Raw genomic sequence first — 24,451 nt, 5'->3', positions numbered from 1 at the left:
AAAAAACAACAAAAAGAAAATAGCAGGTGTATAATCAGAAATTGTTCAACTGGGTGTTGCCTAAACAGACGATATAAACCCAGCAGACAACCATTAGATGTACCATCCTCGTACTGGGTTGGACCCAAATGATAAGCGTAAGAAAATGGATGTACAGAAAACGAGAAAAAGCACATTTCTGATTTATAACTCAATAAACATGAACACAAGAACATTTTGAATATATATCCTTTATTTTTATTAAACAAAATTTAAGTAAAAACTCTTAATAAGTAGAAAGACAAATTTCCCTGTCAGTAGTTTTTTTTTTTTTCAACCACAGCTGTATTATCTCATGTGTTTACTACGGAGTTGGACAAATCTGTTGCACAAGTATGTAAATGAGGTTTTTTTTCAGTGGCTACATATGATTTCCTCTCTAAATTCATTTTAAAATCAAAGGCATCTCTTTCCTTATTTTCTGGTAATTGTGCATAATGTGAAACTTTCCCAGTAAATAACTTATAAAAGTTGAAGATGACTCTTGAAAACAAACAAACAAATAAAGCAACCGTACTGATCAACTACAGTCCAAATAAAACACATCAGATGATTACAGAAGAGAAGGGAGCAGCTGTACAGTGTTAGCTCGAGTATCTCCGCTTCTCCCCATTTGCTCACGTCTACTAAATTTTGTGACACGTGAAAGGAGCGTTAACCACCTCTTCGCTGACTCTTGGGCCACGGTGTGAGAAAACTGACAGTATATAGAGCCAAAACTACAGCAAAGTCAGAAATGTGTCTTACAAAGGCGTTAAGCGGAGTTGGTGAGTTGGTGCACTGTGCACGCTGAGCCACCTCTGGCAGTGTTTTCAACTATTATTCTCTTTTTCTTTCTTTTCTTAAAAAAAGAAAAAGCTACGATTATCATCACAAAATAAAATCTCTTTGGCATAGAATACCCACCCAAAAGCGTAAACAACCACGCACACTCATGCACTCACTCTTAGAAGGTTCTTAAAAAAACAAAACAAACTACAAGCATCAATGTCAAAATTATAATCTGCAAAATTATGCTATAAAACAAAGTTGAGCCCTGTTAAGATTATGAGTCCCATACTCGGCAATAATTGTATATATTACATCAGGTGGCGAGCAGAGGAAAAAGACCTTTCGTGATGACCACGTTCTACTCTTCTGTGTCCCGTTACATCCTAAATCAGCTCTTTGCTGCCTTCTCCTCGTCTGCTTCTTTCCCCTGAAAGAATACAATTTAAAAAAAGAAAGTTATTATTTCACAAAAACAAAAAAGTGTTTTTATCTTTTTTCCTTGCTCTGAAATGAGCAGGACTTTATTTGAAAAAGGGTGATAACATTTTGCTGTTAAAGCATTTCAGAGGTACAGGCTGCAGTGCTTTTAAAGTGCATTAGTACACTACATTAAAACCACTGATAAGTGAAGTCAATGGCATTGATCATCTCTTTATAATTTAATGTTCTGCTGGGAAACGCTAGGTCACGGTATTAATGTGGATGACACGCCTTTCAACACCCACAGAAATGGCTTAAGATGTTTACCCAATCGCCAAATTCCCAAGAATCTAATTTTTACTGATAATTTCAGGCTGCACAGAGAAGCCGCCTCACAATTCCCAACATCCAAATCATCCGCTGTCAATGACCCACTGTTAGACACTACAGGACACTCCCACAGGATCTTATACAGTGGATATCACACAAGTGGTTTAAATATTGTGGCTGATCACAATATATAACAAGAAAATAACATTTCAAAAAAGTACAGAGATAAATTCTACACGCTGTAAAAGGCATTTAAGTGTTTCTTCTGTGTTTTTAAGAAACCTTAGAGAACATAAGAATTTGATCTTTTACTTATACAAGTTCAAGATTATGCTTTTGAAGCTTGGACTTTGTGCACACACACAAACAAATGGCATTATTTCTCACACAGTCCCGATCAGCTGAGTCTAAATAAAGTAAGATGACTGGCTGAAGTAACATTAGCATCTACTGACCTTAATAATGGTCAGGTGGGTACTGTTGTCTTTCGTAGGGCAAACTGGCTGCGTATTCGTCATGCATCATAGTTCCATCCATGCTGTCCATGGGCATGTCACCTGGATATCCGTATCCTTGGAAACCAGCATCTAGCTCTGCAAAACAAGATGTGTAATTATTATATTAAGGCACATTTCTGGATTACTGGGATCAAACTGAGGGAGAAAAAAAAAAAAGATTAATTTTTTTATTTTTTTTACTTAGTTGGATCAGAGTAAGAAACAAAATACCAAAACCATAAAAGGAAAAAAGGCAAGTAAAGGAAAGGATAGGACGAAGATGCAAACATAGATAATGAAGAAACACCACAATGGGGGCGAGAGGAAGACCTTAACTTGATAATAATGAAAAGGAAATGATGTATCAGGAAATCAAACACAGAAACAAACAAACACAATGTTGTTTTCAATGTATTCGTTTTAGATTTTCTTAGATTCTGGTATAATACACCTTGACTGGGGAAAAATTATATAACTAACAAAGCACAGATGGAAAGAATTGATAAAAAAAGCAAGTTTAAAATTAATTTAAGAAGATATAACTGACGGTTCATGCGAATCTCAAATTAAAATTTTTACTTTACGGTACATGAAAAATAAGTAGCCATTTGTTTTTTGTGCTGAGCTTTGTGATGAGCTCATTCTTATAGCTGCCAAATAATGAAAGTAGTTTGTAAGCAGCAGCAGGGAGGCAACCTGCTAACAAATTATTGCGCTTTCATGCTGCGGCTGCTCTCCGTGGTGTAGTGACCCACTGCTGAGGAATGTGCTGTATGTGCACATTTCAGCCACAGTTACTCACCATCGGGATAGGGTCCCTCCATGACAGCTGTGTTGTGGGCCTGCAGATAAGTCACGAGAGGGCAAAGGTCAAATGAAGCCAACACTTTGATATAGAAAGATTTTTAATGCCACAAAAATGCCAAGATGTATTTGACACAGAAACAACCGACGTGAATAAACAAGTCTACGAGAATCTTCATTAATCTTCAGCTGTCGTGTTGGTGCATCAGAGGGTGCCACACCCACTCACCATCTCCCAGGCAGCGGGATCGTTTTTGAACAGAGAGTGTGTGAGCTCCACAGACACTCGCTTCCTGTAGTCTGAGTTCTTATCCTCGGAGATGCGGAAGAGGACGGCTGCGGCGTAAGTAGCTGGAGGGGAAAGAATAAGAAAACAGTCAGTGGTCGGGGTCAGCGTTAGTTAATAAACTTTGAAAGCTTAATATCTGGAACAGAATGTCCTTTACTTTGAGCCTCAGCACATTGGTGCAAAATAAAATGACCAACAGTGCGGTTTACAGTGGTTGATCTATGAGTAAGCGTGGCCTTTTTAAACATCTAGAGCTCAACGTTTTAGAGTTTACAAGTATAACAGAGAGCATATAAGACAAAAAAATGCATTTTATTTTTTTGGTGTGAAATCCTTCCTACCTGAAGTCATTCCTGATAAAGAAATGTGCAGCTACATCCTGTTTATTTAAGGCTTATTATACTTCATTTGGTTCATTTGGGCTTTTTCCTCCTTAGCAATGTAATTATAGTGACAGACTGTTGTATCTGCAAGAGCTTCTAAATGTGAAGCTACAGCAGGGGTGGGCAATCTCAGTCCACGAGGGCCGGTGTCCTGCAGGTTTTAGATGTGTTCTCGAACCAACACAGCTGATTTAAATGGCTAAATTAGCTCCTCAACATGTCCTGAAGTTCTCCAGAGGCCTGGTAACGAACTAATCATGTGATTCAGGTGTGTTGACCCAAGGTGAGATCTAAAACCTGCAGGGACACCAGCCCTCGTGGACTGAGATTGCCCACCCCTGAGCTACAGCCAGTTAACCTGCGTCAGCATAAAATAAAATGGAAACAGGGTTTAAAAAACAACAACAACAAAACAGAATAAAACAGCCCAAAATATGAGTACCTGCAGTGCTAAAGTGTACATATTAGCATGTTATATCTTCTTGTTTGTTAAACTGAATTAACCAGGACAACAAGCTGGTGTTTCTGTAGCATCTACAATAAAGACAGAACCTAACAACAAGAAAACAGAATTTCACACAACAATGTTTCCATTATTGTGTATTCTTAAAATGTAGTTTGCAACATTTCATTATGGAATGCGTAGAAAAGTATAATGACTCGCAAAATGGACTTGTGCAAGTGCCTGGAAACTGCACTTACAGTAAGCACAGCACTTGAGTAAATCGACTTTGTTATTTTCCATCTATGACTAAATGCTACGTTACAGTAAGCTAATTACAGTGCATTATGTGCATGTTTTACCAATGCCCTCGTTGTTGGAGTGCAGCAGCTCCATCAGTGGAGCCGAAGCGCCCTCGGCGTCGATGAGCTCAGCTGATGGTTTGTCCACTGCCAGCTCGCACAGGACGCCTGCTGCCACGCGCTTCACGTTGTCCACTGGAGAGTAGAGAAGCTGTAGAAGACAAGAAAAAAATAAGTTTAAGAAAAACAAACATAAGTGCGAATTGAAAGTAAGTAAGTGAAGTTTATTTATTAAGCGCATTTCATAGACAGGCCGTCACAAAGCTAATTGTAAAGGCTTCGTTTCTGTTTCTTTGTTTACCTGGACAAACAAAGGAATGGTCTGGAGATTGGCGATCTCTGCTCTGTTAACAGGATCTCTGGCTAGTATGTGCAAAGCTCCTGTGCAGCCCTCCACAATCTCCTCCATCCTCACTCCATCCTGAGAACAAAACATGAATAGAAAAAATGTGATTCTACAGAAATGCTACAATGTCGACAGAGGGATCATAAACGTCCTTTGACATGAGCCCATCATGTACCTGGTATGTCTGCTGGTTGGATGAGCCATGTTTCTGGGCATCCTGGTGGGCTTTGAGCAGCAGGTTGATCAGACGGGGGACTGCTCCTGCATCCCTCAGAGGGGCCTGGTTCTCGTCGCACAGGGCCAGGTTACGGATCAGGCCAACCGCAGCCTTCAGGCAAGAAAAAACAAGCAAAGATAGACTGATTATGCAGTTCTGTTATTGGTCAGCAAGTAAAATGACTGGAATGATCTCAAACTTTTGTTTTCATTAGAATGTGGTGTTCTGTTTTCCCCCCTAAATCCCAGTCTTGTAAAACATACTGCTCCTGCTGTCATGTGCATTTCATGCTCTTTCAGGATGGCTGAAACTCTGGCTCTCTGCCCTACTTGCCATCCACTTTGGCCATCTGTCCAGCTCCCAGTGTCTACCACTGAACTCTTTAAAGTACTTATTTCACAGTCTTTAATATTTTTTCCAGCATAAAACCACCTTCTTTCAGTCAGATCCTTTCTTCCATAAATTACCACATTTCTGTTGCGCACATTTTTGCCCCACTTTAGAATATCCTTCCCTCTTTTAACTACCTTGATGACAGGCCAGTAGTAGGGTTGGTTGAGCAGCTTGACAATGGGAGGGATGCCATAATGTTTCCTCACTGCATGCTGTGCCATCTCAGCCTGCTGGTGGCGTGAAGTCAGGTGGCGTAGAGCGCAAATGGCGGGTTCAGTCACATCCTCCTTCTCACTGGCACGCAATATGGCATGGATGAGAGCCTCAACGCCATTGCTCTGAGTGACCAGAGATTTGTTATGGGCATTGTTGCATGTGAGGTTAGACAGGACGCCGGTCGCACAGGTGAGCATATTGATGTCATCTGAACTGAGCAGGCCAACCAGCTGCTGCAGCAGGCTGTCCATACCCTCCTGAAAGAAAGAAAAAAAGATAGATATTCCCCATTAGTTACTGGTGGGTGGAAATATAGCAAAAAGAACGTGAGAAAAAAAAAAAAGTAAGTAAGTAAAGCTGGACTCAGACCTGTTTGGTGGCAGCATCAGAGAGGTTCCTGAGAGTCCAAAGGCAGTTTTGCGTCAGACGCTGGCTAGAGCCAGTAATGTGTTTGCCTAGAGCCTGCATGCCACCTGCAGGGAAGAGAGAAGTAAAATTACTCAGCTCTCAACAACATTTAATAAATTATGCTATCAAGAAACACAGTTACCAAGGAGCCATTGGCCCCTGTTCAGATAACACAAAGCTGACACACCTGTATGACTAGCTTGTGCACACAGGTGTTTCAACACAGAAAACCTATATCACATACCAGCCTCTACAATGGCGGGTTTGTTGCTGGGGCACACAGAGAGGACTTTGAGCACACGGCTTGTGGTCCACAGCAACTTCTCGTAGTTGTAGTTTCTCATGATATGAACGAGACCTTCGGGGCCCCCGTTGGCAAGGATGATCAGCTGTTAAACAAAGACCTTTATGAAAACAAATTCTTACATTTTACAATGCACACTTCTAACTAAGCCATGACTTTCCTGGCACCTGTCAATTCATTACACTAAGCAAACAAACAACCACACCCAGCCAGCACCTGAACACCTCTGTTCTCATGCCACACCCAAAGCAAAACACATGCACACACACGCACGGCACTGTCGACGGTTTCAGATTGCAGTCATTGTGTAACGTAAGCACGTGGTAACAAAACACAAAACAAGTGCAAACTAAAATAATAAATTCACACACACCTTGCTCTCCTGGTTGCCGTATGACAGCAGCTGCAGACAGTCTGTGGTGATGGCCAGGAACTTGGGGTTACTCTTCTTCAGCAGGGGAACCATTCTCTGCAGTCCATCTGCCAGACGAACGGCCATCTTAGCTCCTTCCTGGTGCAGCAGCAGGTTGTGAAGCGTGGTGATGGCGTAGAAGAGCACAGATTCCACAGGGGAGCTGTGGGAGCAACGAGGAAGAGAAACATGCGTGTTTAGCGTGCGTCACAAAATAATCCTGTCTATTTTTCGTTTGAGCCAATTGTGTTTTTCCTTATTTTCCACCAGATATATGTATATATTAGTTAGTGGTTGATAGCTCATAGTGAGCATGGCCTAAGCTTCAAATACGTCAGTGCCCTTACCAGTAATCCCTGTGAGTCAAAAGCTCACTTGTTCATTGGACAGAAGTTAATCATCTTGTTCCATTTAGATCTAGCTGATGGGAGGAACAATAAAGCTTCCCACCAGGCTTCCAGCATTGAAGGCTAATGCTGTCAGCTTACTCAAATAATATTAAAAACTTACTACAAACTGTTATTTCCTTCTACATATAACTGCACGGTAGCTGCACTGGAAAATACTTCAACACATTGCCACAGAGCGCATCTTAACAAGGATTTAATGCAACTTTGAGTGACTTTTCTAAAATATTTTGAGTTTTTAATGCAAATATGTCCTATTAACCATAATAAAAAAGTATTTCTAGCAGACCACAAGTGAAAATTTGACCCATTTGTAAACCAGCAGCACCTGAGCATGCGGACTAGAGCAGGGATTCCTCCTGACTTGAAGATAGAGAGCAGGCCCTCTCTCTGGTGGGACAGGTTGTGGAGGATGCTGGCCGTGGCTTTTGCCGTCTCCATGTCGCTTGTGTTCTGCATGGCTCGCACCACGGCCGCCACCATCTGAGGGGACTGCATCAGTGCACGGCGGGATGCCTCCTTGCGTGTAAGCTGGTTCACAATCTGTGCAGCCTTGCTGACTACCACCTTATGAGAGATGGAAGGGGAAGGTATGAGTTAATTTGTACAAGGGAAAATTAAACACCAAAGTTCTTAAATCTTCCTATTCAGAAGGTAATACAATGTACATGGCATTTTTTTCTGAATTTGATATTCACTTAGTAATTATCAGAAATCTAGATAACCTTCAATTATTTGACTTATTTGGTCAAAAATAGAAAGCTACTGCTAAGGGTGGTGGGCTAGGCAGTACACAATCCCCAGGGAAAGCAAGTTTAACGCTTTACAGTTTGTTTCCATCAAGGAAATTACACAAGAATGAGTGAACTGAGTTTGGCTGGCATATTTTGTGATGTTTTGACTGATTCGGATTTATTGTTATCAATCCTCATGCCAGTATAAGCATGAAGACTGCAGCCAGCACTATATTTAGCACACAGACATGACCACAGTATTGATGTCTTATTATTAGCACAATTTTAAACTTATTCCTTCGCTAGATCCATTAATGACTTAGTAATTATTTTAGAAAGTTTAACAAAATATTTATAGACTGTGTTTGTTTGTATCGACGCGGGCACATCTTCGTTTTCATCACCTGGTCTTCATCGTTGAGCAGTTTGGTGAGCTCTGGCACGGCACGTGTGGCTAGCTCGGCATCGTCCTGGTAGTTGATCAGATGGATGATGGCGGTCTTGAGCATCTGAGAGGGCTCGGCCAGGCGCTGGACGTTAGTCATCTGGGACGGGTCTGTCTGAGTCGACAGAATGGTGGTGCCTCCCTCCAGTGTCTCTGGAAACATTGCAGCTCGCACCCTCTGAGCTCTGGTCATAACGCTTTGGGGATCCATGTCTATTGAGAAGCGAGATGATGAGGTTGATGATGTAGTCTAGGTGTATTTAAGCCAAAGTTACAGCATGTTAGCTGGTCTGTCCTTACCAGGCTCCTGCATTGTCACAGTGCTGGTCATGGTGTACTGCTTAGATATGGTGAAATCGCCGTCATCATCTCTGACTGTGGTGGCTCCAGACTGGATGCCTGAGTCTAGACCATACATCGTCTGTTGCCACTCTGCCACCTTTACTTTGCCAGTTTCCATCTCACGCACTGCCAAGGAAGGAGAGAGGAAATCAAAGGTTTTAAAAGTAACTTAAAGTAATTAACAGATTTCATGAAGATTAAGAAACTGCTCTTTATTAAAACCTTTGTGTAGATCAGTTTTTCTTTCTCCCAAGATAAACACAGTTGTTTTTTTTAACCAAAGTAATAAAAATTTTATAGCAGGAACCTGTAGTTATACTTTATTTTAAGGAAGTGATTTCAATGCAAACACTGAACACAATACTTGGAAGTAGAAAAGGTCAAGCTCAAACTGTTCAGGTCTATTTTGAATGAAGTGATAGAGACTGAGGTGAAATCAACGAATCACACAAATACAACCAACATTAAGCTGCTGCCTTGTCAAAACAGAATTTACAGAAGAGGAAATAAAAATCGGAACATAAAATATGATCATGAAATTGAGCTGATTTACTTACTCTGCATTGCCATCCTTTCTTCCGATGGAGCAAACCTAAAAACAAACACACAGAGAAATCCAACGTCAGTGTTTCCACCATTTCACCTCATACAACGGGTAAATACACGCATTCCTACAAACCCTTTTTGCACGAATTAGTGAATAAACTGTCTACTTCTTTGCACGAGACAGCTTACTGAGTATGGGGGTGGCACGAGTTGGACACTTCCCCACTTAGTGTTCACACTGATCTGGAAATTAAAGCACTGAGCAGAGTGACTTGCAAAGAGAGAAGGGAGAGCAAAGTGAGTAAAGTGACAGCTGTAATGTAAAAATGCTAAGCAGGGTGAGTGACCTTTAACCCCAGGTCTCCACCCATGCAGTCATGGGAGCAGCCCACTGCTGATATGTGGCAATCAGGAACCTGCTCATCAGGTTTCAATTCCACTTTGAAAGTGTGTATGTAGATGACTCCCCAACACACCTTTAAAGTAATAAAAAACAACCAAAAAACCCCAACAACACACACCCTTACCTTCACTTTAATTTTGTCTTTATATTTACATGCCCACCAAAAAACCTGGATTTTAAAACTACGACCCTTAATCATAGAGGCCAAATAAACTACTTAAGTCCGCTAAATACTTGGTTTCACTTTAACAATCCCCCAACTTGTGCAACTACCTGCTACCTGTCGGTGCATGTTTGTTCATCATGCTCTTGGTTTATCATGCAAATACTTCCTCTCACCCCCGACAGGTTTCTACATGGCTGAACTGCAGTTAGGTTTTTAATGTGCTTCGCCATTAAACCCTCTGCAAAAAAAGAGCAAAACTAGTACATGTGAAATATTTAGAAAAGATTATGAGGAAAACGTAAATGTATCCTCTCAGAAAAATTCAATGTAATAGTGGTGTTTTTGTATACAGGAAGACAGATTATTCTTGGAAGTGGCCTCCCAGACCCAAAATAAACCCCCATGGTTACAACATGCATGGAAGTTTTCTGCATAGTTCTGTAGTCTTAATGTCATTCACCCTGAATTTCAGAGAAACCTGCATTCGCAATAGCTGCTGGTCACTGGATGTGTCATACAGTCTACAGTATTGCATTCACTTTGCTGCTTATGAGCGTTTTCAAATGTTAGACTTTTACAGGATTGTTTGCCGAACATATCGCCGGGATGGGTTATGTGTGTGATGGTTTTGCTACAGATGTACTTAATATATGAGGGTGTGTGCATTTTCTGAGAGCGCGCTTAGAATAAGAAATCTCAGATTTAATTCACAGAGCTTGTTGCATAATTGGCCATAAATAACAAAAACTATATTACAAAAACAGAGATGATCCACACACAGTAGAGACAAACAAGCAAGTGGAAAAAAAAAGCTTTAATCTTCAAAACCCTTCTGTATGACAGCTGTTTTTAGCTTACTGTGGTTCTGCATGTAATAAGCAGCTCTGCATATCTTCCGTCTTGACTATTAATAAAACAAGTTGGGGCTAAAACCCACAATGGCAAGCTTCTGTGCTAGCATATAATGAGCCATAAACACTTAAATTACCACCTTTACCTATACGCGCCCTCAGTTCCATGGAACAAAATGTACTAAACAATGTTAAGAAAATGGAAAATACTTGAATTGAAGCTGATCAATGGGCATGCAATTACAACTTGTAAAAACAAGAACAAAGAATGTATTTGAGTCAGTCTAGTTTTCTCACGCTACTTATTTGATCTGATGTGCATGCATTACTGTTGCTAGCGGCTTTGTTTTTCATTAAAATTGATACGAAGAAGAAATTTTCACCATTTTTCAGCGTCTGTCCTCAGTTTTCTGTACGCGCCACTTTGTTTAACGAAAAACTCATTTATACGTCGACACATTTACTTTTCAACACAAAGTTATTTACTATACGGTTCATGTGCACTGGCAACATTTTCCTCTACGAGTTTCCCATGTATTGAGTCTCACTTGAGATCCTGCAGGACCAGGCCACAGAGGGCTGTCTGTGCTTGCAGCTACACGTTACCTTACAGATAACACAACTGTACCAACATTCCCCGTGCATTTCTACCTTTCTCAGTAAAGGTGTGGCCACCTTTTAAAAAATTACGAGCACTGGTTAACAGGGCAACGGGAACAACTGGACAAAAAACAAGATACAGCTTCACTAACTTTTTCAAAGGTTTTAAAACAGATAAAAGTATAATGATCCATTTATAACAAACAGTACACATCTGAGTTTGGTGCAGAATGTATGTACCTTCCTGTTGTCTGTAAATCAGGGTCAGTGTTTGTGTAGTCTTTGTTTTCCTGGGCGAGGCAGCGGGTTCAGTCAACTGTTGCAATGCAGTGACACGCCCCGCATATTGTCTAGGTAACTGAAAGTCCGCTGAAACGCTGTGCTGTGAGGGTTTTATCTGCTGTCCAATCTAAAGTCTGAAGCTCTGGGCACTTGTTTGTTGATAATTTGTCTTTTCCTCTTGGGCTTTCTTATTCTCTTTTTTCCTCCATTTGAGAAAAAAAATCTATTAGGGAAGGGGTAGGCTACAAATTATTTAAAAGAATAAAAGATCAAAGCAAAAAAAAAAAAAAAAAACCCTGAGTGAACACAGTTTTCTATGTTCTGATGATTATAAAGTCTAACCCAGCCTTCTCCCATTGTTCAGTGCCAACAAAGAGCTGATGGTGCGTGCTGTTGTGACTGAACTTTGTTCTCTTCCAGTTAATCAGTAATATGTCCTTTCACTCTCACTGTGAAGTGCCTTTCTCCTGAATAGTCATTCCCACTGCCATTTATACACCCACACAGACAGTGACATGAAGCCATACTTCAGGAAAACACTTTTCACACACCCGTCACCTCCCACTATCTTGTTAAGCAACAGCCTCTGCGGATGATGATTTAGGAGGCTTAAAAAAACCAAAAAGCCTGCACAGTAAAACCAGGAATGTGTATCAGTAAAAGCTGCCAGTGAGGGAGGAGTGAGTTGCAACAGAAAAGCAAAGCAGAGATGGATCTTGATCAGGGCCCAGCGCTCAAACGCTGCTGTGACATTCCACACTAGTGTTGCATATTCAGTCTGAGTCGTCAATCTGTTTCTGGGAGGGAAAAAAAATAATAAAGAAAAGGGGAGAACACACCAACCTTATCTAAACTTTACTCACTGACTTACTCAGAAATGTTAAATTGCTGAAACTGGTTTTACTGTGCAGGCTTTTCTCTGTAGGGACAAGACTACTGTGACAAAGGATGAGTAACTCTAATCTCTGTAATGAGAACACATTTACTATCATGCAAATCCCTCAGGCATGTTGGAAAGGGAGTGTCTCTTCAGCAGTGACAGGCTCTCAGAAAGGGTGTGGCAGAAGAGTGCTTGGATGTGTGAGGAAGAATACACCTAATGGCTAGAGGGGATCTTACATTTTATTCCTTTCAGTATCCTCCCAATAATTATAGCTTTACAGTTGCAAACGGAGCATAGTAATGAAAAACATTCCAGCAGGCCAGATTTTGACTTTGCTGGTGTAAGCTCTTCTTTGTATCACAGCAGGAATGAATCAGGTCAGGCAAGAGGCCCAGGGGGGCTTCAGATAAACTTTGCTCATATTGCAGTTGTGTTCAAGAGGCTGTTCACATACTTTACAGTATTTGTAGTAAATGTTGCTGAGCCACATGTCGATTTAGCAGGCTGGGGTGTAAATAATATTTCTGTTGCTTTTTTCTGTTTTACTTTCTATGGATTTTTGTTTTAAAGCATAAATACTGGGGTGGGGGGGGGGGGGGGGAGAAAAAAAAGCATCACAGGTCTAAATATTAAAATATTTGTAAATATGTTTTTTTTCATATTTTTTTTCTCCTGTGAAACTACAACCTGTCATTTTTACGCCAAGCTAAGCTATGCTAACTGTCCTCAGGCAGCGGCTTCATATTTAATGTAGAGAGAGGAGAGAAATACTCATATTTCCATCATGTTTTCTTTCCGTTACATAAGGAAGGAAAAAACTGTTTATGATAATTAAACATTTCTCACAGTTATGGGAGGATTATAACTGGGCTTTAGAAACATCCTTATCTGGTGGCTGTGTGAACAACCTTGCTAAACTTATTTAAAGTAACAAGCAAATAAACTTTATTATATTAGTGAACAGCTTCCTATAGCACTGGAATAGATAAACAATTTGACATACAGGACAGCCTCCCATGCACATGCACACACCCAATCACATTCATGTCCCCAGACATGTAAGCCACACTCTTCTTGCAATAAACCGTTTCCCAGATGGCTTTAACACACACCCTGCACTCCCACAGCCCAATCCTCCTGACACAGTAAATGGCCAGTTCAGCCAGCTGAGTCTGCAGTACAGTTGACATTTTCCTCTCTGCATCCTCTCTCCATAGACCCGGGGTTCAGCTGCCATGACAGGAAACAAGTTAACACATTCACAAACCCTTCTGGTTCCCCCTCATGCCTTACTTGTACAACAATAGATACTATGACACTGTAATGGCAGCAGCTGGGGCTGGATAGCTGTTTGCTATAAATCAATAAGGGAGGACGTGAAGCAGTGCACAGCTAATGGATTTACCATGGTGGGTGACAGGAAGTGGTGGTCAACATTGTCTGACTCACCAACATTTCTGGGCTGTCTGCTCTGAGATGGGAAGTTTATTAGGAGAAGTTACAAACTGCGATAAGGTACTGGGGAAGAACACAGCTTGAAGCCCAGATTGTGTAAAGCACAAACTCTAAGAGAAAGCATTTGTCAACTGACTGTGACAGGCAGTTGATCAAATCCAGACCAGCGCAACGTCACCATACCAAGTGCCTAGAGAGAAGAGACAGCCAACAACACAATACTCCTATGCACTTGTGCAACACACCAAGTGAATTTGTGTAAATGTGGCAGAGTGCATCTCCTTCTTCCCTGATCTGGAAGCCTTCCCAAAACAACAAGCAGCCTCAGCCAAAGAATTTAAAAAAAGAAAGAAAGCGAAGCAACAGAATATCTAATGGGCCTTGATTTGTCAGTTGATTCACTGCAGCAGCTTTAATAAGCTGATTTAGGCCAGAGGATGCAGTGCAGTGGCTGTAAACTGCTGCGTAGTTGTTTGGTCTCCGTGGGAGCTCTCTGTGAATCAAAGGAAATGTGAGCTGTCTCAGAGGAGGTGCCTGGGTCCAGACCAGAATCAGATTACAAAAAACAGATAAAGGAGGGGGGAGTGAGTAGAAAGGGGTGTAATCTCTGTAGCAATAAACACTCAGATGCAATGCCCGCATAGAAACAAAGTTCACAGAAGTTCATGATAAGTCAGATACTGTGGGAGGAGTAGAGGTATGTCCAAAGATTATCTTCAAACCAGGAAAAGAGCTCAGCATAAAGATGTGGAAGTTAAATAGTGGAATATTTGAGCTTTATGTGTAATTCAAATCTTATGTGAAAAAACAAAACAAAAAACTTGAATTATGTTTTTATCAACAAGAAGAAGGATCCCCCCCCGTGTTGTTTGGTTCATGGTAGGAAGGAAGTGGACGAGCTGAGTTTTTGATAGCACAGTGAGCATCTGTGTTACTCTGTTTAGTGTAGAGAGGAAAAGAGTAGCTGCATTGTCCTATTGACTGCTGTTACTGTGAAAAGGAAACCACTCTCAACTGTCCCCACTGAACGCAACCAAAAAGGCTGAAGCACATCAAGATGGCACTGTGTGTTCATGGGCCAAGTTTGGTAGCCAATGCTGCATCTAAAGCCCCCTTTAAAGGCCTGACAGGGAGTTTTTTCTTGAACTGCTACTGCTACGCACCAGTGTGTATCTGAGCACTGAGGCGATGTGACAGATGATTAATTTTTCAGGGAGATTAGAGGCACGAGGGAGCGGGAGGGGTGTGCTTGGGAGAGCAGGGCAAAAATCTGAAGGGACCCTAAAGAGTACTGCAAGTTCATCTGACAAGTTTGAATTCACAGTTTGTTCATCTTCCAGAAGACTAAAACAAAACTAACATTGTTAAAAATTGAGTGACTTATTCCGACAACACGTCGTTTGGTTCGTACAGTGTTGTTGTCAGATGAAAACCTGGGAAATGTCAACTTTCAAGGAACAAAGAGGGAAGAATAATAGTGTCAGTTGTCTCAAACGCCCATGCTTTTTTCAGTTTATGCAGTTTTTTGCAAAAGTGCTCACAGGCGCCAGGGTTGCACAACATTCGCAACTCATGAGAGCATAAAATCCTTCAAAAGCAGTGAACAAAGAAAAGCAACCACAGTGACTAAAGCATGGATTTTGAACTCAACATATGCAAAACCACCCTTCTTGAGAGACCTCACGTTGCCTAATTAACAGCTGAGCTTCTCCACTGATTTGCTTTCTGTTTCAACCACACCCTTTCTGCCTTTACTTTCTTGAATCTCTCGTAGAAGTGTGATTAAGGGATAGGGAGGAGGCAAAGAAAATAATAACATGACACAACTCATCAGAGTTGCTATGCTGAGACATACGACTCATCAAAAATCATCCACGTGTGAAAACTTTGTCTTTTGAGTAGGGCTGCCACGATTAGTCGACTAGTCACGATTACGTCGACCATCAGAATCGTCGACGACTGATTTAATAGTCGACGCGTCGTTTGAAGCTTTGTAAGATCCCAAAAGACGCAGGAATAAGTAGTAGGATTTAAGAGTGTAATAACGGACTGAAACAGAAGATGGCAGCACTGCATGTACAAGGATGCCAGCTGCCGTTAAACCCCGAAGAAGAAGAAGTAACTCTGTCCCAGAATTCATAGCGCTGCCCAGCTCAGTTTCCAACAATGGCGGCAGCTAGTTAGTTTTAATATTACTCTTATTATTCTTTGTGGGTCACAAAATAAACGTTTAACATATTTTCAGGCGAGAATGTAGCTGTGTAAACCTCAAATATTTGCTCAGTTTATCAAGACACCACATATTTTTCAAAAGCGCTCCGACGTTTTCGGAGATGTCTGTTACCCACTAGCTCGATAGCTAGCCGGGGGCTAGGCTCACTAGAGCCGATGAGAACACCAGACTCCCGGCAAATCGTTTTCAAACCCACCACCGTCTTTCGCTACTCAGGTTAAACATATATAAGTCACTTAGATAACTTAAAAATGTTATTGTTTGGCTTTTTGTAGTATTTTATTTGTTCCTGAGTAAATCGGTTTGGCTGAGATTAAAGTTATAGTTTTTACACAGCTGAATAAACGTCAAGCAGACAGCTGATTATCAGAAGTGTGAGATGCTCGAGAATATACTCCGGTGTCCCGTTATATTTTAGATAGCAAGGAGTTTATTAAACTTCACCGAAACAATCTGCAAATTTCATTAAAATTTAATAAACTATCACCTTGTCTTTATTTTTAGTTAGCACATACCTTAAACACTTAAAGCTGTAAGCTAATGATAGTTATATAAGAGCAGATGCATGCTGCAATAAGCTGTACGTCCAATGGATCCAATGGATCTGATTAGTCGACTAATCGCAAAAATAATCGGTGACTAGTCGACTATCAAAATAATCGTTTGTGGCAGCCCTACTTTTGAGTAAGTGCCGAATCCAGTTCACTCCCTCTTTGTGTGGACACACAGTAAGTAATGAAAAACTTATCACTGGTAATGTATTCATGATGACAGCAGGAGGATTCAACTATTTCTAGAAGGCTGTTAGCATGATGCATGAGTTTTTTTGTTTTTTTGTTTTTTTTTTTATTTTTTTTTTTTTACACAGCTTTGATAAGAGCTGACTTGAAATGACCCATGTGGTAGACTTGCCTATGTTTTTTATTTTTTAAAGTGCAAGTGATGAGAAGAAACAGCCATTAGGCCTTTGACATCTTAAGTAACGGGACCATTTCTTGCCCTTGCTTGATCCAACCAAGAGAACTGCTGAAGGTAAATAATTAACTTCAGGGACTGTCATCAGTAGAGTTCAGCTGGGCAATGTCGGCTTCACTTGCTCAGCGTTATTCAACTGCACCCTGCTAGACACTCAAGTTAGAGTTTGGTCATGACAGAAGGCATCTTTTACAACACTGGCAATTTTTGGATGACATTTCTAATAATTTAATAACTGCATTCAAGGATAATGTCATGCATTTCAAAATTAATTGCCACTTATTTTGAGTTATTGCTGGTTTGAAAAGATTGAAAATATAGAAGCACTTGTTGTTAGAGGGGTTACTTTGGGATAACAAATAATAGATGTGTGTATTTTGTCTAATTTGGACTTATATGAAAGCTTTTTTAGCAGAACATAATGCAGAAACAAAGAATGCTGGGGGGTGTTGTAGATGTAGCAGGGTGTAGCAGCTGAGCATGTGGCAGTGCAGGGTAAAACAGTTATTAAGGAATGGCCACATAATTTCTAGCTTGGACCCAGTTTAGAACAGGTGCTGGAATAACCATTTGATTGGATAATGACCAAGAAAATAAGCACCGTTATTCTGATGCATTTCCAGTTCTCTCTGTACCTTAATGAATTTTAAATATTTCAGTTTCATCATACAAGCATAACCAGCGATATCGCGGCACGGAAGACAACAATGAAACAGGCCACAGAAATTTTATCACAGATTCTGTCACAGTTTAAGAACGCCAGTACCCGTATGACATACTGTATGTTTAGTAGGCCTGAACAATATGTGCAATGGTTAATGCAGCAGTCAAATACTGAAGTGTGCACACTGGCTGCACAGTCGCCACATTTAAACATGCACTCAGACTGGATGTCGAGTGTAAATAAAATTACTTTTCTATTCCTTCACTTCATTCAGTCTTTTGCACATTCTTGTATTGTGAAAATGCAGTTTATCTAAGCTGTATTGTATTCTATAAATAATATCAGAAAGAAAAAGATTTTCCCTTTGCAGATTTGGTGTGGTCATGCCACTTCACTTTTATTTCACCCACCCACCCCAAAAAACAACCTTAAAAGAAAGAAACTCTTGTTGTAGCTGACGGGAAACTTTATCTCTGTGCCCTTTTCTCCATGGGAACAGTAAAACACAAAGGCAGACTGACATACAAACACAGAGGAGGTCGCACAATGTGTGCGCTGAGCACCTGTAACTGGAAAGGACTCAGGCCTCGTTGGACTGAGACAGAAGCAAGACGGGGAATCCACAGAAAAAATAAAACCAAGAGGGCAGGATGTATGCCATACAGTAATCCCCTTTGAAGAGTGTAGACCTATTTTTAAAACCGAAGGATCTCCTGGCCTCTTGTTCTGCTAATGTAGGACAGTATGAGGGAATTAAGCAGGAGGGGGGGAGATTATCACCGTGCCACCACAGCTGTAGCTGTGAAATCTACAGTAAGTCACCCCCCTGCTGTCCCACCACCCATCCACTCTTTCCAGACAGGGACAGCTTTCCTACTTGATGACACAGCAAGGCCATTCTGGCACAAAGTATTGGCACCCTGTCCCGTTAAAGCTGGCACACAGTCAGCAAACTCAACTGGAAACATTGGTAGAGAAAGCAGCTGGATACCACAAACCTGTTTGGCACTGTTCTTGCTGCTTTGTGACGCTTGCAGATAATTCAAACAAAAGAACAATGGATAATGTGATTTGGAGTTTGATGGTGTAGTGATTGGCTCTGTTTACTTTCCAATCCCTAATCCAACTGTGTCAAATTAGGACTTTAAAACTATACTAAAGTTGGCCGCAGAGGACACCGCAGATGACTTAATCGCATAAGAAAAAAGCCGATAAGATAAAAGTCATTTGAACGGGATGCTGATTTCAGGGGATTTAGTCATGAAATCAAATGAAAGAAATTTGTGCTCCTGTGCTCCCTAAGCAGGATTAGCTGTCCTGTCAAGTCCTGAGAATCTGCAAAGGTAATGACATCATGGAAGATTTGGCAACACCTGGAGACATCACTGCTGCCTTGAAGCACAGCGTAGGAGTGTGGGGGGTGGGTAAAGAAACATCAGCATGTATCACTGTCATACGTTACAGATGTGCACCCACGGACAACTCATCCCCTCAGGCACATTTAGCTAACACTGTTTGTTTACAGACTCAACATCACTGTCATAGTTGGTAAAGCGGAAGATCTGATGTGAAAGTGCTTGTTTTTGTCCAACCACATCCAAAGCTAAAAAAAAAAAACAAAAACCCCAACCTCTTATAAAAAAAATAGACATTCAAGACATTAAAAATAGTGAATAATACCCACCATTACTAGACAATTAAAACACCTACTTACTAATTTTATGTTAATCCACTGATCTTTCATAAGTTAACGGGGAAAATGTTTTTTGTTTTTGGGTCTGCTTCAGTGTGACTTTTACACCATTTCTGTTAAAGGACGAAATAGAAATGGCAAAATCTTTTTTTTTTTGTCTCCGATTCACGGAAACACACAAATCCAAGCGATTTATCTTCAACACCACCAACAACCAACGACACGACGGGGTCTATTGACAAGTGACGACGTGTAGCTGTATGGTCGATACTGGGGCTAAATGTCGTTATCTTTGGGCAGAGAGAGAGTAAGGGAGCTCTTGCACTTTAAAAAGTTTAAAAAGAAAGAAAGAAAGAAAAAAACTGTCCACCACAAGAGAACAAACTTGTGGTGGCTGTAGAGCTGGCGCAGTAGGCTGCTCCCTAACAACAGGCAGTAGTGGTTTGAGGCATGCGGAAATGAATTCCTAATAGAAAGCATCTGAATTTGCATCCAGGTAAGCAACAAAGAGAAACGAAATTACCCCACACAAACACATAAGATGTTTTTTTTAATAGAATAAACGATAATAACTACACACCAAGCAAACCGATAAATACATAAATAAGCGTTCACAGACGCTAAGGGCAGTAAAATCTGTCGGAAAAGGTAGATTTAGTGAATCTTACCTGTCTTAACACACGGCCGTATTTTAGATTATTCCGTGCTTGCTTGTTTCTAATGACTCCTTTGGTCGGCACAAGACTCCGCTCTTTATTTCTTTTCACTTCTCCACACTCTGCCTCCCTGCAGCTGGCCACCAGTCCTCTGAACAAAAAAAAAATGAGTAAAAGGAGCGTTACCTCACCCTGACTCCGCCTCCCCGAAGACTCCACCCACATCGTCCACAATGGGAGGGAATTTTATGGCTAGGCACTACAATAAACTGTGAAGTTGAACAGTTTAGTTCGGTTTAAAAAGTTTACTTCTGTCTTTATTGTACCGTTGCTACGGTGCGTAGATTGTCACTGTTTTGCCCTTTGATACAACAGCGAATATTTCAAAGTCAACTTCATTCTTTTATTTGAAGGGACACTGACTGACACCGATTAAAAAATACTTTCGATTTTGTAAAGCACGGTATACAAAATGTGTACAGCACCACATATATGTATTGCAGCCTGTTTAAGTGTGTTTTATGTTCTATTTCTTGTAGTGACTACTGTGAAATCGAGCGCTAACAGCCATGTCTTTCACCTGTATGACGATCGACCACACCTTACGGTTACAACACGAAACCAGACCAAAGAATGAGTCACAGCAGTCGGGAAGCGATACTCACTCAGTTGACAGAGATACTGATAATGTTGATTATGTGTGTCTGCGTCATGTACATTTGACATAGTGGAGTTTTCATCATTATTTTAAGCTCTATGTGGGAAGTGGCAGAAAGAGAAGCGAGACTACATCAGAATGAATACATGTTCAGTAGAAAGAGGTTTTGAAATCAGAAGCTAAAATTCTATTTTGAGTTTTTAAATGCTTAATTTTTTTTTGAAATTAAAAATCTCAACAGTGACAAAACTCAGTGAAGATGTACTATACACTAATGTTTTCATATCTACCCACCTTATCTACCCTCATGAACATGATGAGGAGAAGAGGAAGCCCCCCCCCCCCCCCCCCCCCCCACACCAACCAACAAACAAACAAACCAACCAAAAACTAGGTCACATTTAGCTCATTGCAATGGTTTTTTTTTTTTAAGAATCCATCTGTACAAGGTAAATTATAATATCTACAGTATAGATAGTATGCATTAATAATAAAAATTTGAAGAGGTATATGAAAATAAAACAAAGTGGGAAAAATAATAATGTTCTGAGCTCCATATACTCAAAAATTTACAAAAGGAAATAGTGAGTGACATAAATAAAGACATCATTAATTGGTGTGGAGCAGACATAAAAATATTTATTTTTTCAAGACAAGCGTCCAAAATGTTTTAGCAAAAATTAAGAATTTAAACGACTTAATTCATTTAGACATTTAACCTCAAGGAATCAACTCCACTGATAATCAAATACAGCTCTCAATGCCTGTTTCCCTGTTTACTGTCATACCAATTGTCTAATCAGGCAAAAACTTTCCAGTCCTCTGGGCTACTAAGGTTTAAAGTATATATATATATATTTTTTTGTCCAGGTTATCTTGAAATCTCTGCCTGACTGTCTGTCTCTGTATTTGTTTGTTGTGCTGTGCATGTCCTCCTACACAATCAGGAACTGAGCAGCCAAACTTGACATATCTTAGGTCGTATTTAAGGCTCTTATCTATAAGAGATATTGTGGGTGGGTTATTGTGATGTGTTGCCCAGCAACCACAGAGTATTTGGCTAAATGTAACCATTTTTAATGTGTTTATTTATTTGTTTATTGCATTTATGCATGTCCAAGCCTAATAGAAGCACTGTATTGCTTTAATTTCACGGCCAGAAGCGCAAACAAGCCAACAATCCTGTAGGATGATCATGTGCTAGTATATATAAATGTAAATAATGGGAAAATGAGATTTCTGGTGAATACATATTAAAAACAATGCAGCACACTGGCTATGAGCAGACGCTCCTCTAACTGTCGATATGAAACACTCAGACTGGATGGACTCATAGAGGTCAGGCTGAGTTCTCAGTCCTGCCTCGGGCTGTATTGTCATGGCTCTCCCTTATGTGACCACAGTGACAGTTATCATCTGTGCCTCCAACAAAGAAAGAGACAGCAGCAGAGGGAGATCAGGCCACTGCTGATTATATAGGCCATTATATTTGTCGGAGTGAATGTGAGGGCCGACAGTCCACTCTTTAAAAATAGCTTCAGGCCCAATTGACACTCTTGGCTTTTCACGAGCTGCTCGGGGGGCTTGATGAGTATGAGATTGCTCACTGAATGGAACAGTGACTTCAACTTGCTGTCTGATTCTGGATTTTACTGTCACAAGTATGACTTTAACTTTTATTTTGCAAGCCTTTAACTTTGGCTTTCTAAGATGTCCCTGGATGTTGGACACAGGGGCTGCAGTGACATGAATGGTGCCTTTGTCTAGAACACAGCAGGCTCTTTATTTTGAAAATTAGCCAGGAATTAAAAGAGTGGGATCCATGTGGGACTGCAGCTCATGCTGTGTCTGTCAAAACACTTTTGTTTTAGCACTGATCCAACTTTCAGCTTTTGATGCCTTTTCTTTTGTAACGCTTTCCTGTAGAAACATTAAAGAGGCTGTGCGGTTACACTCAGTAAGCTCACGTGTCTGCTTTTGTAATGTGACACAGGTGATATAAAATGCCCCACATAATGCCAGACACAGCCCACTAAATATGTTTCCTTTTTTAACATTGCGTACACACAGGTCAAAGAATCGTCTGCAGTTATGTCTGTCGTCTTGGCCCCAGACTTACCCAGTAACCTCCTACCAAACATGTCATGAATCAGGCTACACAGCCAAGTCTGTCTTTCATTTCAAGGGCAAAACACAGTGATATGATGTCTCTGCTTTACAATACTCGCCTGTTTCACAGCCCACAGGAAATGGGCCTATTGTCCTCGGGAGAGGAAGTGGCCTGGCGCAGACCACAAACTGACGGCACTGATGGAGACTGTGGTAAATTATTAATCATCTCTAACAAATGGAAGACGCACACTCGAGTGGTGGCTGTCCACTTGGAAAAGTTATGGAGCAAAGGCACAGAAGAGTACTGTAAGAGATGTCCTAGTACTTTGAGTATAAAATACAATTTTAGTGTTAGAAAACTGTAAAAGTTAATGTAACAAATGTAGTCAGAAAAACTTCCTATGAGGTTGACTTTTAAAAATATCATTTTACAAAATAACTCACACTCAACGCTGGCTCACGTACTCCCCTTTTATGAAGCCTAATGACAAATGCTTACTCACTTGTCATGATGGAACTGTGATCACTTGTCTATTTTGTCTTAAACAAAATAACTCCATTCAGAAACTTAGCTGGTATCGCAAATCTGACAGAATCTTCCAGCTAAGTTATAAATCCGTCTAAAATTGGGAGCTGTTTCACCTCAAACAAAAGTTAACTCATAAGTAACTGAACACTGAATTAAACAGACAATTTAAATCTTTTGGCAGATTCAGTGTGTCACCACTAGAGGTAGACAGAGACTCAGACAATCGGCATCGGTCATGTGATCACATCCACTCCGTGTTTGCTTTCAGGGTTAAAATAGGTCGGCATTTGCTCACATGTTGGAGTCCTTTATAGCTTGGCAAGACGTAGATAAAATAACAGAGGCAGCTTAAAATAACATATAGCTGCTACAGACATCCCTTCCATAATAACAACACGACAGGTATCAGACAGAGAGAGGTTGCTGTCGCTAATAGAGGTGGTTACGCAGGAGACATGCAAATCAAAAAAATCTGAAATGTGTTTATTCCAAGTGTCAAATAAATGCTAAAATGTATTTACCTATTAGAGGAGCATCTCGTTGCATTCACAGCTTTTTGTAATCTAATTCAACAGTGAAAGTTTGTTACCTGTCTGTCACACCCTGTGGAAGCTCAGACAGCGTCAGATAGGATGCCTAAAAATATCCACAGGGTGTGATGTGATTTCTCTGGCTTGAAATACTTTTCATGTGACGAGTTGCTTCAACAGAATCAATTTGCACATGCTATCCTGTCATTTAAAAGATGCAACAGATGACACCAGGGGAAATGAAAGTGTTTGGATGTTTCTCTGGGGTTGAATGGTCAACGAAATACTATAGTCTTTTATTTTTACTGTAGGATGTGATTGAGTTATTATTTTTTCTTGTTTTTTAACACTTCTCTGTCCAAATTTTTATACTGATTTGATACCATATATTTTTATTTTTATATATTTTTTTCAATTCCAAAATAAAAGCATTTATTTAACAGATTATAAGGAGTTAAATACTGAACTTAGAGGGTGGAAACAAAGTATTGATCCTTTTGTGCAAGTATTGATCTAATACTGATACAAGTGTTAGTATGGATACTAAGATATTTGGATTGATCCGCCCATTTCTACCCCACAGACTGTTTTTGCAATTTCAAGGAAACTGATCTGGGTTCACTCCAAATGTGTTCTTCTTTTGCCGACCTTGCA

At 40.5% G+C, this 24,451-nt stretch overlaps 1 protein-coding gene across 1 annotated transcript; it reads right to left on the bottom strand.

Moving 5' to 3' along the window:
• Positions 1-210: 210 nt before the first annotated feature.
• jupa (junction plakoglobin a) lies at positions 211-20,137 on the bottom strand. Its single transcript, XM_082537331.1, has 16 exons — positions 19,981-20,137; positions 9,119-9,153; positions 8,520-8,687; positions 8,179-8,432; positions 7,369-7,607; positions 6,595-6,796; positions 6,162-6,306; positions 5,879-5,982; positions 5,428-5,766; positions 4,859-5,011; positions 4,639-4,758; positions 4,338-4,488; positions 3,091-3,212; positions 2,860-2,899; positions 2,016-2,153; positions 211-1,237 (listed from the first exon to the last, which is right to left on the bottom strand). The coding sequence occupies exons 2-15, from the start codon at positions 9,129-9,131 to the stop codon at positions 2,017-2,019; spliced, it is 2,187 nt and encodes a 728-aa protein (XP_082393457.1). The 5' UTR covers positions 9,132-9,153; positions 19,981-20,137; the 3' UTR covers positions 211-1,237; position 2,016.
• Positions 20,138-24,451: the final 4,314 nt, after the last annotated feature.

This window comes from Aulonocara stuartgranti, assembly GCF_965226115.1.
Source record: "Aulonocara stuartgranti genome assembly, chromosome: 6".
Taxonomy (NCBI): domain Eukaryota; kingdom Metazoa; phylum Chordata; class Actinopteri; order Cichliformes; family Cichlidae; genus Aulonocara; species Aulonocara stuartgranti.
Note: the sequence above shows the minus strand (reverse complement) of the source record. Positions and strands in the feature narration are given on the sequence as shown.

Coding starts and splice junctions, on each gene's coding strand:
- jupa (XM_082537331.1), bottom strand. Junction 7,608..8,178: donor TGCTCAACGATGAAGACCAG/GTGATGAAAACG, acceptor ATCTCTCATAAG/GTGGTAGTCAGCAAGGCTGC. Junction 6,307..6,594: donor ACGGCAACCAGGAGAGCAAG/GTGTGTGTGAAT, acceptor TTTGTTTAACAG/CTGATCATCCTTGCCAACGG.